At 36.1% G+C, this 13352-nt stretch overlaps 1 protein-coding gene and 1 long non-coding RNA gene across 2 annotated transcripts; one reads left to right on the forward strand and one right to left on the reverse strand.

Annotated features, from left to right (window-relative positions):
- Nucleotides 1–617: 617 nt before the first annotated feature.
- LOC107769306 (E3 ubiquitin-protein ligase SP1-like) lies at nt 618–8928 on the reverse strand. Its single transcript, XM_016588513.2, has 11 exons — nt 8426–8928; nt 8228–8280; nt 6452–6576; nt 6259–6354; nt 5996–6133; nt 5131–5196; nt 3895–4007; nt 3351–3461; nt 2441–2484; nt 2246–2345; nt 618–962 (listed from the first exon to the last, which is right to left on the reverse strand). Exons 1-11 carry the CDS (start codon nt 8497–8499, stop codon nt 860–862), a joined length of 1023 nt encoding a protein of 340 aa, XP_016443999.2. The 5' UTR covers nt 8500–8928; the 3' UTR covers nt 618–859.
- A 2102-nt stretch (nt 8929–11030) lies between these two features.
- Nucleotides 11031–13108, forward strand: LOC107769305 (uncharacterized). The gene is made up of 3 exons (XR_012705057.1): nt 11031–11166; nt 11782–11866; nt 11962–13108. It is a non-coding gene; the product is annotated as an uncharacterized LOC107769305 (long non-coding RNA).
- The last annotated feature ends 244 nt before the right edge of the window (nt 13109–13352 follow it).

Here is a 13352-nt window from a genome sequence, read left to right on the forward strand (position 1 = left end):
TTAGACTATGCAAATAAGAATTAATCGAGCCCATATATACTGAATACCACCCAATGGTTTAATAAAAAGGAAAAAAGAGAGAGCATCATTTCCAGCTATATAGACCCATTTTTCCTTCGAAAATCAACGGCCAACTAGAAGGGGAACAAGGTATATATTGCCTTGGGCAAGAAGAAGAAAATGGAAGACAGAAATGTCAAATCACAGCTGAAAAAATAATAATACCGTGCAGCCGTCATTTTAGAAAACAGATTTTTTAATGGTTGGATGAAAAGGCTGCTATTGGCTAACTAGGTAAATAAAAGCATTCATAGCGATTAGAAGGCACTAAAAACTTTTTTAGGCATAGCTTTCTATCTTTGTTAGGCTTTTTTCTATCTAATAAAAAAAGAGCTAGATAATTAAAATGTAGAATATTTCGTCCCTTGCTTTGTTAGGTTGTCTTACATTGAATTAAGGAATTGATTGTTAGCTTTTGCGATTAGATTAAGCTCACTTTCTATTTTTTTTTAATCATGATATCAAACTAAACCCATCCGTTTATCAAAAAATGAGCTTGTGAAATAGAAGCACAAGTCAAACCGTTGAATGGAGAGATGAATTGAGGCTATACATCATTTGGCATAAAACTTCTCAATTTACGAATTAATCCAGCTCAATACTATCTACAGGTTAAATTCGAGTTTCAAGAAAGGCTAACACAACCAAAAGCTCCTAAACCTTCACATGAGCTATTAGAACTACTTCGGCACAAAAAAAAATTGATTCTGTGAGCGAGAAAATGATATTTCAGCAGACGATTTCAACAAGAGAGTGAGTGAATCGGCTTTCTGCTCAACCACAGACCACAATAAGCACATCAATGACGAAAAGTTTTCACCACTTGGTCAATCCGTCTCCTACAAAGTGGGCAGTTTGTCAAGTGTGAAGAGCACGTCATGCAACAACACATATGACCACACCTGCGAAACAAACAGGTATAAGTGCACCAAATATTATATCATAGTATCAAGAAACATAGGATTTTCAGAACAATGAGTATGCTCTGTATAAAACCAACATAAAGTGCTCAAGCTTGGCAGTTAATATCCAGCAGTTATTTAATGTATTGGAGGTGAGGATACACCACCTTCAGTCCCATGTTCCTATCCCATCTCCTGTTCCAAGTAACAAAGTGTCTCCAGCCCACTCTAATGGCAATACCATACAATAGATAATCATCGATAGAACAAGAGATGGAACAAAATACTCCTATGCCGCAGTTTCCCTGCGTTTTTCTACTCTGACCCCTCAAAGCCCTTAATTTAATTTGTGCAGTGTGTTTAAGAAAATTTGCCCAGATGGGGTGATGAACCAAACGAGGAGAATACTTCAATAGAATGATGCAGATTTCATACTCTGCCAGTGAAAGACAATTGGAACATACGCAAAACCTGATGACAAGTCTGGGACATAGGTTTACTTTCTCAGAATCTCATTCAGCGGCTGAGACGTGGAGAAAAGGGGGGCTAACCCATAAGTAATCAAATCCAATTAACTCGACTACACAAGAACCTAAAGTCAGTTGAGGCAGCTATATGAGTCCTCTACACACGCTGCTCCATTCAGGACCATCTCATTCCAATATTAAACAATTAGACTTTTAAGGCAAACTAGGCTCCAAAATCTCGCACTTATCCTTGTAAGGTAAACAGTAAACTAGTTTTATCTGAATTAGGTGTTCTTGCTTATATGAACTCTTTTCTGTTGTGATGGGTTAGTCATAAAACGAGTCAACAACTAAACCTCATTCCAAACTAGCTGGGGTTGGCATATGAATCTTGATAAATATGCGAATTTTGCAGCAAAGCAATTTGTCCTGAAAATTAATTTTTTTGAAGTAATAGTGATAAAAGATGAATGATAGGAAGCCTGTTTATTTATGAAGAACATAACTTAGGAAAGAGGGGCGCTCGATTACAACTTGCATAGGCAGTTGTTTATTAATTCACAGAGCGTCTTAGTTAACATGGTGCATCTCTAAAGGCTCAACATCAACATGGCAACAATCCACTGATTGGGATGAAATGTGCCATTAACTAGGGAAACAAGATCTGAAGTGGGATGCGAGGAATCGTTCAAACTGCAATAGTGGCTTTTCATGTACTTTCTCCACGGTAAGAAGCAAAATGCCCTTACCATGGTAATATAATAGACTAAATCATAAGAATCCCAAATAACCAGAGGTAAGTTAAAAGGGTCTTACGGGACAAAAACTGAGTTGTATTCCCGCTCCAAGCATATGACGCATAAATCTGGCATTAAATGGTGAGTATCCACTCCATTCTCAGTTGTAGCATTAGAACCTACATTTCAACAGGAAGCAAAATAGTACAATTTGATGGCAAAGTAACCAAGGATTGAGACAATATGATAGAAGAATGAAAACCAAGCAGGCTACCTTTATCCTCATGTCCTGTCCTTTTAGCAGCAGCAGCAAGAACCCTGCACGGTCAAGCGTTTCTCGGATTAGGATTATTAACGAAAAAGGAAAAACAGAAAAAGCCAAATTGTCACTTGAAATGTACAGAATTGCAAAGGCATCAATTGGAGGAATTCTGTAATATAAGAACATAAAAATGACGGGCACACAATCTTTTCCACTCCAAACGAACTGATGCACAAATATATTTCCAGTAAGTTCAATGCCATAAGCATTGAGATCTAGATCATTAAAAGAAGAAAATACCTTTCTGCATTGGTAATTTTAGGGAACAAGAAGAAAAAAACAGCAAAGTTTCACTACGCAGGATAGTTTTAAGTTGATGTTAAAAGTTTCTCTAGACATGTCTAAATTCTACATTTTTCTCCCTGTCTTATATAAGACAACTTATGTAATTTAATTTAAAGCAGTTAATGAATGAACACTTTCTGAGTATCTCCTTGTTACAGCTTCTCTCTTCTCTCACTCTCTCGTTAACTTTCTCTCTTTCTCCCTTTCTCATTTTCTCGGTCCTCTCTACCCTCTTCTTGGTTCTACATCAAATTCTCCTCCCTAAATTACTTTTTTGGCTTTGCCATCTTCAAAAGCATCTTTCTAAGCAACTCATTGATCCCCCAATTGAGCTAACTGACGCAGCCTAAAGAAAGCGACGTCTTAAACTAGCAGCATCTCACCTCATCCTTGAAATCAAACATGAAAAGAAAACACAGTGAGGTAAAACTTCTACACCATAGTAATTTTTAAAAGCATCATGGTAGCCAAACATCTAAGAAGTACTTTACAAGACACGAAACTGAGGGAATATTAAAGGGAAAAAAAAAGAGAGAAAAAGAACCCTGCAGTTTTAAGAGTCTTAGGTTAAACATACCTCCTGCGCAATTCCCAGTGACGCTTTCGTTCCATCACATAACGAAAAGCATGCTTCACAAGTAGATATACACCGAAGACTGTAAAGCCCATTGAAGCATATTTGTACCATCTGAAAGGAAAAGAACTTATCAATACTACTTATGAGACCACCATCAACAATTCCTGGGCGCATATAGACATACTCAAGAGGGAATTTTTTTTTAATACTACAAAATCCCCCGAGGGCAAGCTGGTGCACGGTGTGAAACTTGGTGGATAATAGGCCAGTGCCACTACCCTTATCCACTTAAATACACCCCCCCTTCCCCTACTCATGGGGGAATTGACATGTTCATGCAAGTTATTTTATGAACTTCCATTTTTCCTGAAAATATATGTGTTGAACGGATATGATACAGATCTTATAAAATACACTACCCTAATTGAAGTAGAATGTACTCATGTCAATGAGTTCGAACTTATCATTGGACGCCAGCCTGTGTACGTATAGTTACTTAGGAAAATATAGGGGTGATATCAGTTGGAAAGTAAAGCATACTAACCTTGACCATTTCCCAAGATTTGCAATGAGCTGGTCAATAGTTTTATCAGAGACATAAAACGGGCCTTTGTGCGGTTGCTGGATCCGAATTGTTCCAATGTCATCTGTAACAGCCTGAAACAATTACAAAGGTAAAAGGAACTTGTTACACTCTACAAACAGCTCTTATCTGCACAAGTGAACAATGAATGCTTAAGCATAGCCAGAGTAATCTTGTAATATTGGATGAATTTTCATACTCTTATTTCCTTGTTAGTTTTTTATATTTGTTATTTGTTTTATTTATTAATTTTTCTTCAAAGTATTCCCTACCAATCAGGTAATGATGACAAATGAAAAATACGAGGAATGGCAAATTTAAAGCAAGTCCAAACTTTGGATGCTTGCTCCTCCCAGTTGCAACAAAAGACCCGAGCCATTTTGTATATTTGTTTAATGTTAATACACTGTTTTGATATGCATTTTATGTGATTCAAAGGCATAGTTTAATTTCTGTATCTCTTGGATCAATTTGAGTTTGTTCTAGAGTTGAATCCTCTTAGGAAGTCTCCTCCCTTTTTACCCCCAAGAACAACAATTTTTTTTCAAACAAAAGAATGTGTCAACTAATACTAATATTTCTAATTCAGATAAATACCAATTATATTGAAAGTACTGAGACTTAATAAGTATATAGAAGGTGTTCCATTTCTCTAGCTTTCTTATTAGTGGTCATCAGTTTTATTTACCATTACTTTAGGAATACATAGAGCGGGTAATCAATGAGTTGACAGAATTTAGGTATTAGCATCATCCAAATTCTGTTAATGTGTGTTGCTCCTTCTAAGAGGCAGAAAGCAACAGTTTTGCTTTCAGGTAAAGTACTGTGGCCCCAGTTCGACAGACCTTACCAAATTCTTATGATCATTAGTTCTTAACAATTTTTTAATCAAATCTCAGGTAAGTCTTGACAGTAACCTAGTCTTATTTGGAATTACTATATTATTCAGCTTTTCCTCTTTTTTTAACTTAGAAATATCAAAATAATAGGCATTTCACTAAGAACATATGAACTGCATAAAAACCACAGCTACACAGTTATCAGATGTATTCATATCTCAATAAATGGCTGAGAATGTTGTCATCCACTATGATTACAAGATACAAAAAAATTGAGTATTCGATTCAGAAAGAAGAAAAGAAAAGTATCTATATGTGATGCAGGTGTAACAATCTCTACTCAAAAGGCATATCATACCTCGCCAACAACAGTCAAAGAAGTACCAACTGGTAGCACACGTTCAATCCTCTTCACTCCAAGCATCTTCAAAAGTAACCATCACTTAATTAACTTCATCAAAATACAAAAATACATGGTCACACAGCAGATATGCAAGTGACTGGTGAGACTGGGTTCCTGCAATACACTACCTTCGACACTTATAAAGCTAGTTAGAAATAGCCTTGCCAGGAACGCGCGAAAATAGGTTGGAGTCAAAGATACCATCAATAAGATTTAGAGTCTGAATATTTAGCTAGGCGGATATTGCACCTTTGTCAAGGGTACCAAAGTTGCCATTTTGAGAAGTTTTGCTTTTCATCTGTCCTAACTCCTAACTCCCCGGGGGCCATACTCGAGAAAGAATTTGGTACTTAGACACTAGTTTAAGGAGTACACTAGGTTGACCAAAAGACGCGCACAGTTATGAAAAAACAATTACAACCTGCGCTATGACTGGTACTGAGAAGAAGACAATGAATAGGAGAGAAAAACAGGTTGGATTTCCTTTTCATGGTAACTAATTCTTCCTGTCTTATTATTCGGTACAATTGGCAAAGAAAGAGAAGATTCATATCCTTTTTTTTTAGAAGGTAAGATAATTTTTATAAATAAACTAGCACAAACAGTGTCTATTAAGACAAGATTCACATCCTTGCCTTCATGCAGTTTGGGTGGAGAAAAATATGGAGAGATATTCTCCTTCCCTTCTCTTTCATGTCCTCTCCCATTTACTTCTCCTCCTCCTCGTTCACTCAAAGTGAACTAGACAGTGAAACCATACCCATGCATGACTATGACTTACACGTAGAACAGAAGTTGTATATCAAAATTCAAAACAGACCTTAAGACCTTGGAGATAATCCAATGTCCCTCGCACAAATGATCGCCCTGCTTCCTCAAAGACTTCGCTTCCAATTGTCAGTACCAATCCCGAGGCACCACGGCCACCAATTACAAAAGCACGGCCTGTGCCATCATTCTAGTACACAAATAAAAAACAATTAAAGAATGCATAAATCTAAGTACCACAAAATTCTCAAAAATTTCATCTATACAGCCTGCAAGATTATTAAGATAGAAAGAGAAGAGGGAAGTCATTCCAACCAGGTACCACGGAACTTCTTTACACATCGAGAGCATCAATGCAGAATCCTGTATCCAAGACCCTGCATCATTGTGTTTCAGAAAATGTTGCTCGGCCTGTAATAATATCAAGAATATTTAATATAACAGCATTGAAAGGAAATATAGACATCCTACGCTATTACGAGGCAACATAAAGAACGAGGCAACGTACAGTTTCTTCCACGATCACGCCTCGTAGACCACTTAACTCACAGTTAATTGGTGTATCTGAACCAACCCTTCCAGATACCGTAACCACCAGAGGCAAAACTTTGGATGCAGTATCTAGTAGTTGTGCTAAAATAAAAGGAGTACAAAGATCATTCAAACTTGAAAGAGTTAGCTAATGAGAGGCAATGATAAGATGTATACAGTGCAACTATCCAATATTAAGTTCTAAACTCCAGAATTGGTAATGAAGTGTAGTGAACAGATGTTCAACTTTCTTTTAATTTAGTCGAATATCATTTTATTAATTGCACCAAGATCGTGCCTGAATTACAATAATGCATGTTTTATTTATCCTCCAGAAATTCCATCCAACTATCCATACATAAAGGATATCGTCTTTACACAAAAAATACAAGTAACACAGTAAAGAACTCTTATTCTCCACAAGTGCTTTTCAATTCCTTCAAATAATCTTCTGGTTATTAAAAAATATTCCTTCAAATAATCTCCTATTCTTTATCTCCAGAAACCAGAATATACATAAAGTTAGGACCTTGCTAATTTTTTTTCTTTATCTTCCTTGATGTTGATCTTCCTCCAACTTGTCAAAGCCATTTGCCTGGTTCTTGAATGTAACCGCACTGTAGTAGCGAAAGCAATTTAAAAATCATAGTAAATGAAGCTTCGCAGAGTAGTGGAAAAAGTGCAATGTGTAGTTAAATGATCTGTATCTTCCTCTCCATTCTTACACTGTTGCACATGCAACACCAGTTAATCAATAATCATTCCCTGCATCTCTTCCTTAAGTTGTTCGCCATAATGTGGCATTCAAACTTGGGCACAAATTGGAGCTTTTGTCTTCTAATAACCTCCGAATGCCCCTCCTCCAAAGGGGTGATCACCCGCTTCCATTCAACTAAATGATACTTCATTTGTTCCTATAAGACAGAAAAAAGACATATGTACAGGGACATGTAGTAGGTAGGAATTCTAGACAAAGCTGACTTTACAAGGGTTTATTTTGATCTCTTTGACAAAACTGCTTTTTCCAATTCTCGAGCCTCCCAAATTTCTCCAACATAATTGAGTGTTCGTAGGCTTTAAACTTGTCTCCCAAAGGTAATCCAATATATTCTGCAGCCAGTGACACAACTCACACCCTAGTATGCATTTCTCTTACCAGTATTGATTCCGACTTTCTCATGTTGACTCGTGGTCCCAAAACTGCTCCAGATGATACCAATATCTCTCTTGAACAAGCATCTAATATCTCTTGTTCATGCACAATGAACCAGTTATATCCTCAAGTTCTCATCTAGTTCAGTAATTTGCAAGTGCCTTCATAACTAGAAGGAACAACAAGGATATCCTTGTCTAATACCTATACTACTCCTAAAAAGTTCACTCCTCCATATAAGAGGTAATTCAAATTTACAGGGTTATACACCTTTTTACATCCAATTTGTATAGTAACCCCACAATTTACTGAACTTACCATGTACTGAATTGCCTAAGTATTTCAGCTAACACAGCCTCACTCGAATATGGTCGGAACCTAGCTCCCATTTGGTACTCACTCATCCTATATACTTCGGCAGAACCCAAAAGCCACTTATAAATAATTTATCCAGAACCCATAAACTCAAAATCCTAGCTCCAACACATAAGTTAGAGCCTCTACTTTTCCAGTTTTAAATTAATAATGGTAAGCTGAATCAAAAAAATAAAATAAAATTGGTTTACACAATAAATAAATCACAGAGCTAAAGTTAGTTACCAAGATCCTTCAATTGATTGACCCTTGTAACGGATTTAAGCACTTCAGCATCTCTGCATTAGGAAAACAAACAAACCCATTCTAATTCACGGACATGTACTTAGTAGAGCAATAAAATTCGAGAACCAGAAAACAGAAAACAATACAAAGATGCAATTTTTAAGATGAATAAAAAGGTGGAAAAATAAAGGTACAAACCTTCCACTGCTCCTGCCGAGAAGATAAAGAGCGGCTGCACTCAAACAGCAAGAGAGTCCGCCCCATGGTACCATTTTCGGTAGTAGCTCCAATAATAAACCGAACAAAAAGAAGGGGAAAAAATAGAACAAAATTGACAGAGATAAAAACTAATTCTTGGCCCTAAGGAATGAAATTCGAAGTAAGGCAAACAATTATCAGGACAGTAGAACCCATGCGACAAATAAAAGTGCGAAATTTATATAATAATTATGAGAATACTAAAAAGCTGAAAAGAGAAATTATTTGAAAAGGGGTAGTTTTAAATGGGGATTAAAAAAAATTAAAGGAATTTGAAGATGCGGACACGCCACAAGATGCCAAGAGTGGGTAAGAGGATGATCGGCAAAACTTCAAAGTCCAGTTATCCTCTGATACAAGACTGTCACACTGTTGTAAAATAATTACGTGTATTTAATTGTATGTAGATGTCCATTCCGCATAAAATTACTTGGAGATCAATCTTTTTAGTTTAGGAATTTTATTACTTTAGTAGCACTCAGGTTCTGTATATGCCTAAGTAGATAGTATTCACTGTTGCTAGTGTTTAGTACTACTAATTCCCCTCCATCTTTTTTATTTTTTTATTTTTATTTTATTCTTTATATTATTATTATTATTATTTCTCTCGTCTTCCTCTCGTTGTTCTTTCTAACCTTATGATCTATTGAAAATGGTCTCTCTATCTTCACTAGGGCTAAGGTCTGCGTACGCACTATCTCACTTGTAATAATATACTAAATTTGTTGTTGTTGTTACTGGTCTATGTCCTTTTCGACAAAAGGATTTAAATTTTTGTAATTTTGATAAATAATTAGTTTTTTTAGCCTAATTAAGATGTCACCTATGTCCAAGTTTTGTTAAAATAAAGGATAAATATGAAACATACGACAAAAAAATTAATGGTCTTAAAGCATAACATACGATTAATTAAACTATTTTGTATAGTATACAACTCAAGAGTGTGGCCGAAAATCAATAAAGGGAATATAAACCTTGAAGACCTAAAATTTCAATTGAAACAAAGAAATACTAGTGAAAAAATTTCAATTCCTATCAACCTAAGTTTTAGGAAGGGAAAAAACAAAAAGTATAGTAGAGGGTTAAATTCGAAAATTTTAGCCTATTACGGAGTATTTGTTTTTGTTTATTTACAGGAAAAGGCCTCCAACTTCGGACCTAAACCCCTACATATTGGTTTTCGCTTCAATTTCAAATCACGGCAGTGCTGAACTCCATTCTCGTTCGGCCGTGGACTTGTTTCTCAGTTCTCTTTCTCCGGCGAAATCGGGTAGTAAGTTCCCCTCTTTTAGATTTCACCTGCTTCTCTAATGAGACAAAAACCCTAATCCATATTTTTCTATGAGCTTAAGGCTAGAGTACAACATCTGAAAATTTGGGTTTGCAATGCTTTGTACTTGCTCCGAATGTTTAAATATAGCCACAAATTCAATTTGTCATAGCTCTATGTGATTCTTGTTTGCTTTTCACGTGATAGTGGCTCCAAAGATGTGTTCTTTTTTGATTAGTTCTCTTAGGAAAGAGGCAGGATGAATAAAGCCGGAAATGATGAATTGTTTAATCATCTATCGCAAGCATTTTAGTTGAGAATATGTTTTCGACATGTTAGAACTTTTAATGCAGGTCCTATGCTTCTAGGAGCGGTTTAGCCTTTCAAAGGTTTATACGTTTAGAAAATATGGAGAACTTCTTATACTTTTTTGTTGTATTTGCATAATATATTGTCATGAGATGAGTTTGAATGGAGTAACATGGTCAAGACGATTCATATAACCGCCCGACTTGTTTGAGACTGTGACATAGTCATAGGTTTCAAGTCATTTACCAAATTCGTTTCTCAAATTCACGAATTTGAGTTCAAAAATTGAAGTAAATTGCCCCTTAAATTCAGTTATAGTCTATTGAAACAGGCCCTTTTAGTTAAGATTAGTATGTTAGAGAACTTGATAGGTGATATCCCTATAAATAATACTCCCTTCGTTGCATCTTATATGGTGTTTGATGGGGTATGGCGTTTAAGAGAAAATTGACTCATAAATTATGTGAGTACTAGGATGGGTGAGTCATTATGACTTTATGAGAAACCATTAAAGTGATGGTTGAAAAGCTAGTTTGATGGACAAAATATCATGTCAAAATTTGAACTTTGAATAGTTTAATGAATTTGAATTCCTAAAAATTGTAAAATTTGTTTAGAAATGGAATAGCATCATATAAATTGGAATCACGAGAGTAAATTTTTGTTACTTGACATATAAACTGTGTGAAATTTCAGATTCCTGGCAGCTGAACCCGTGAAAGACACAGCAAACTAACGAGAATCTTCCCATAAAGATAAGAAAATGGTAATATTACTTTATCCTTTTCTTTTTGCTGTTCTTCTTCTCGATTAAGTTCTATCTTCATTGAAGTCTTATGGTTGTTATAGATAGGAAACTCTGATTCCTTCACGAGAGTGAATGCTTTTTTCTTATGTTTTTGACTTTGTCTAACTGAGTTTTCTCCCATCCCACCCTTTCCAGTTGTTTTTTTCATACTTCAAGGACCTGGTGGGCAGAGAAGTGACAGTGGAACTGAAGAATGATTTGGCTATCCGAGGCACGCTCCATTCAGTTGATCAGTATCTCAACATTAAGCTCGAAACCACAAAGGTCGTTGATCAAGACAAGTTCCCTCACATGGTAATTGCACCTTTTTTTCTCCTTCATATGGATTTTGTGGGTTGGTAAAGGATTGCTTTCTTGATTAGTAGTGGTAACTTCTGCCCTTGTATATTTTATGGATGAATGGTTGGATTGTTATGCTTGCAAGAAATTTCTTTGACCTCTTATCACTGGTGACTAAATTAATCAGTAGGAAATGTTATAGGGTTCACTATTCTTTCTTCTATATCTTTGCTATACCTTTTTTTTTTTTTGAGTAGGAGTATACTTATTTCTTATTTCTACTGCTGCTTTCATTCGGAAAAATGGTATTCATTGGACATTTTGTTGGTGATGATGACTCCCCCCCCCCCCCAAAAACACGCACACACACACGTATCCAAGAATTTCTGTCTAATTCGGCTCTAATTATACTGTTGAGATTCATTCTATTTTCTGTGTACGCACTAGGAGGAAGGATGCTATCTTTCCTCTAGTATTCAGTGATTGTAGTCCCAATGAACCATAGTTTTCTTAAAAGCCTTTGACTATTGGTTGGATATGTGCACCAATAAAGGTTAATCTGAAGTGTTGATGTTTGTGAAGCTTCGTGATTTGTGATCATTACTTGATGTTTCTGAGGTTCAATATCAGATGAGTTGCTTTTAGAAGCTTGCTTCAGGGACAATGTTTGTCATCTCACTGGTACTAATATCAATGCAGCTCAATTTGACAAGTGGTATGGTAATCCAATGTCATTTCCAATCAGTGGGAACTTTTCAGTAGATGGTTCATCAAATGGGCTTAAATTATTAAATTTTGTTTGTTAAACAGTGTACTGAGCGGTGAGCATGCAAATGTGGCGGTATACCTCAAAAGTGTCAGATTGAATGGTCAAGGCAATTTGTGTTAGCATATGGTTTCTGTATTACTACAAGGACTTGGGTACCTGCTACGATCCTGTGGCTGTAGTAAGAGATGATGGTTCCCCTTCCAAATAAATCACTATACATTTTCTCTCTTTCTTTCAAAATACCTTGTGGAAAGTTAGTATCTGGAACTGATTGGTATTCTCTAGTTGATGATCTTGCCAATTGAGAACTAAAAAATATGTGGAAAGGTTGATCTCCAATATGTTGCTCTATTTGTTTTTTGTTTTATTTGATAAAGTAAAGGTTTACTAGAAAACAGTACCAAGATGGTACTGCAGCAAACTTTCTGGTATAATTGACCAAGACCATCTTTGCATTTAGTTTTGTAACTGCACGAATTGAAACTGGAGCAACAATTGCCCGATGATGTTCTTATATAAGATCAGATCCCCCGAGGATGCAAGGGACTATGTTTTCAGTAACAATGCTTAGTAAAATCTACTCCAAAGTTGAACGACCAGCAGAGACTGTAGAGTAGGTAGCACACAGTGATTGGCCTAACAAAATCCTCATTACAACATAAAAGTAGCCTTTATGCTACTATTCATATGTCTTTGCTGGTGCATACGCATGCAAAGTTCCAAAAATAGAAGTGCTAAATGAACATGCAAATACATTGTGTTTACTGGTTGAAACTGATGCCTTTAGCAGTCCCTCCCTCTCCTTGCTTTCTTGGTTCATGTTCCTTTCGCCTACTCCATTTGTCTTTCCTGATAATGTTTTTGTTTTTCATGTACTATATTTTTTTGTTGGTATTCCGATTAACATTTTTCGTGTTACTTTGATGTAATAGCTTTCAGTGAGGAACTGCTTCATCAGAGGATCGGTTGTGAGATACGTCCAGTTACCTCCCGAGGGAGTTGACATTGAGCTGCTTCATGATGCTACGAGGAGAGAAGCTCGGGGTGGCTAAAATCTGGACTTTGAAAATAGATGTATTTTTAAAAGATTTTGAGTGGGTAAATCAGCATATACTGATTTCTTTTCTCAATGTTCAATGTATTTCTGGATGCTATTATTGCTATTGTATGCAGTGCTTTTTATTCTTCCTTTTCTTCTTCCGTCACTATCATTAAGCGACTATTATGCCTGCTGCAAATTGTGTGGTGAAAGCCGTAGATATGAAGTTCTGGCAAGGAAAATAATTGGTACCAGAAATACAGGTTTTTAGTGCATTCTGGCTAAATTTGTCCATGGGTTCTTTCATGCGAATTCGGATGAGCTTGGGAAGAAGTAACACTTTTCATTGCAATGTTTGCAAAGTGAAGTTCAGTATTAAGTATTTGCGTCTCA

This window comes from Nicotiana tabacum, chromosome 22 (assembly GCF_000715075.1).
Source record: "Nicotiana tabacum cultivar K326 chromosome 22, ASM71507v2, whole genome shotgun sequence".
Taxonomy (NCBI): domain Eukaryota; kingdom Viridiplantae; phylum Streptophyta; class Magnoliopsida; order Solanales; family Solanaceae; genus Nicotiana; species Nicotiana tabacum.

Excerpts from the sequence above, each read along its gene's own strand:
- LOC107769306 (XM_016588513.2), bottom strand. The coding sequence starts at position 8,499 with ATGGTACCATGGGGCGGACTCTCTTGCTGTTTGAGTGCAGCCGCTCTT. Across the intron at positions 5,197-5,995 it reads ATTATCTCCAAGGTCTTAAG|ATGCTTGGAGTGAAGAGGAT; the intron begins GTCTGTTTTGAA and ends TTACTTTTGAAG. Across the intron at positions 3,462-3,894 it reads AATCTTGGGAAATGGTCAAG|ATGGTACAAATATGCTTCAA; the intron begins GTTAGTATGCTT and ends TTTTCCTTTCAG.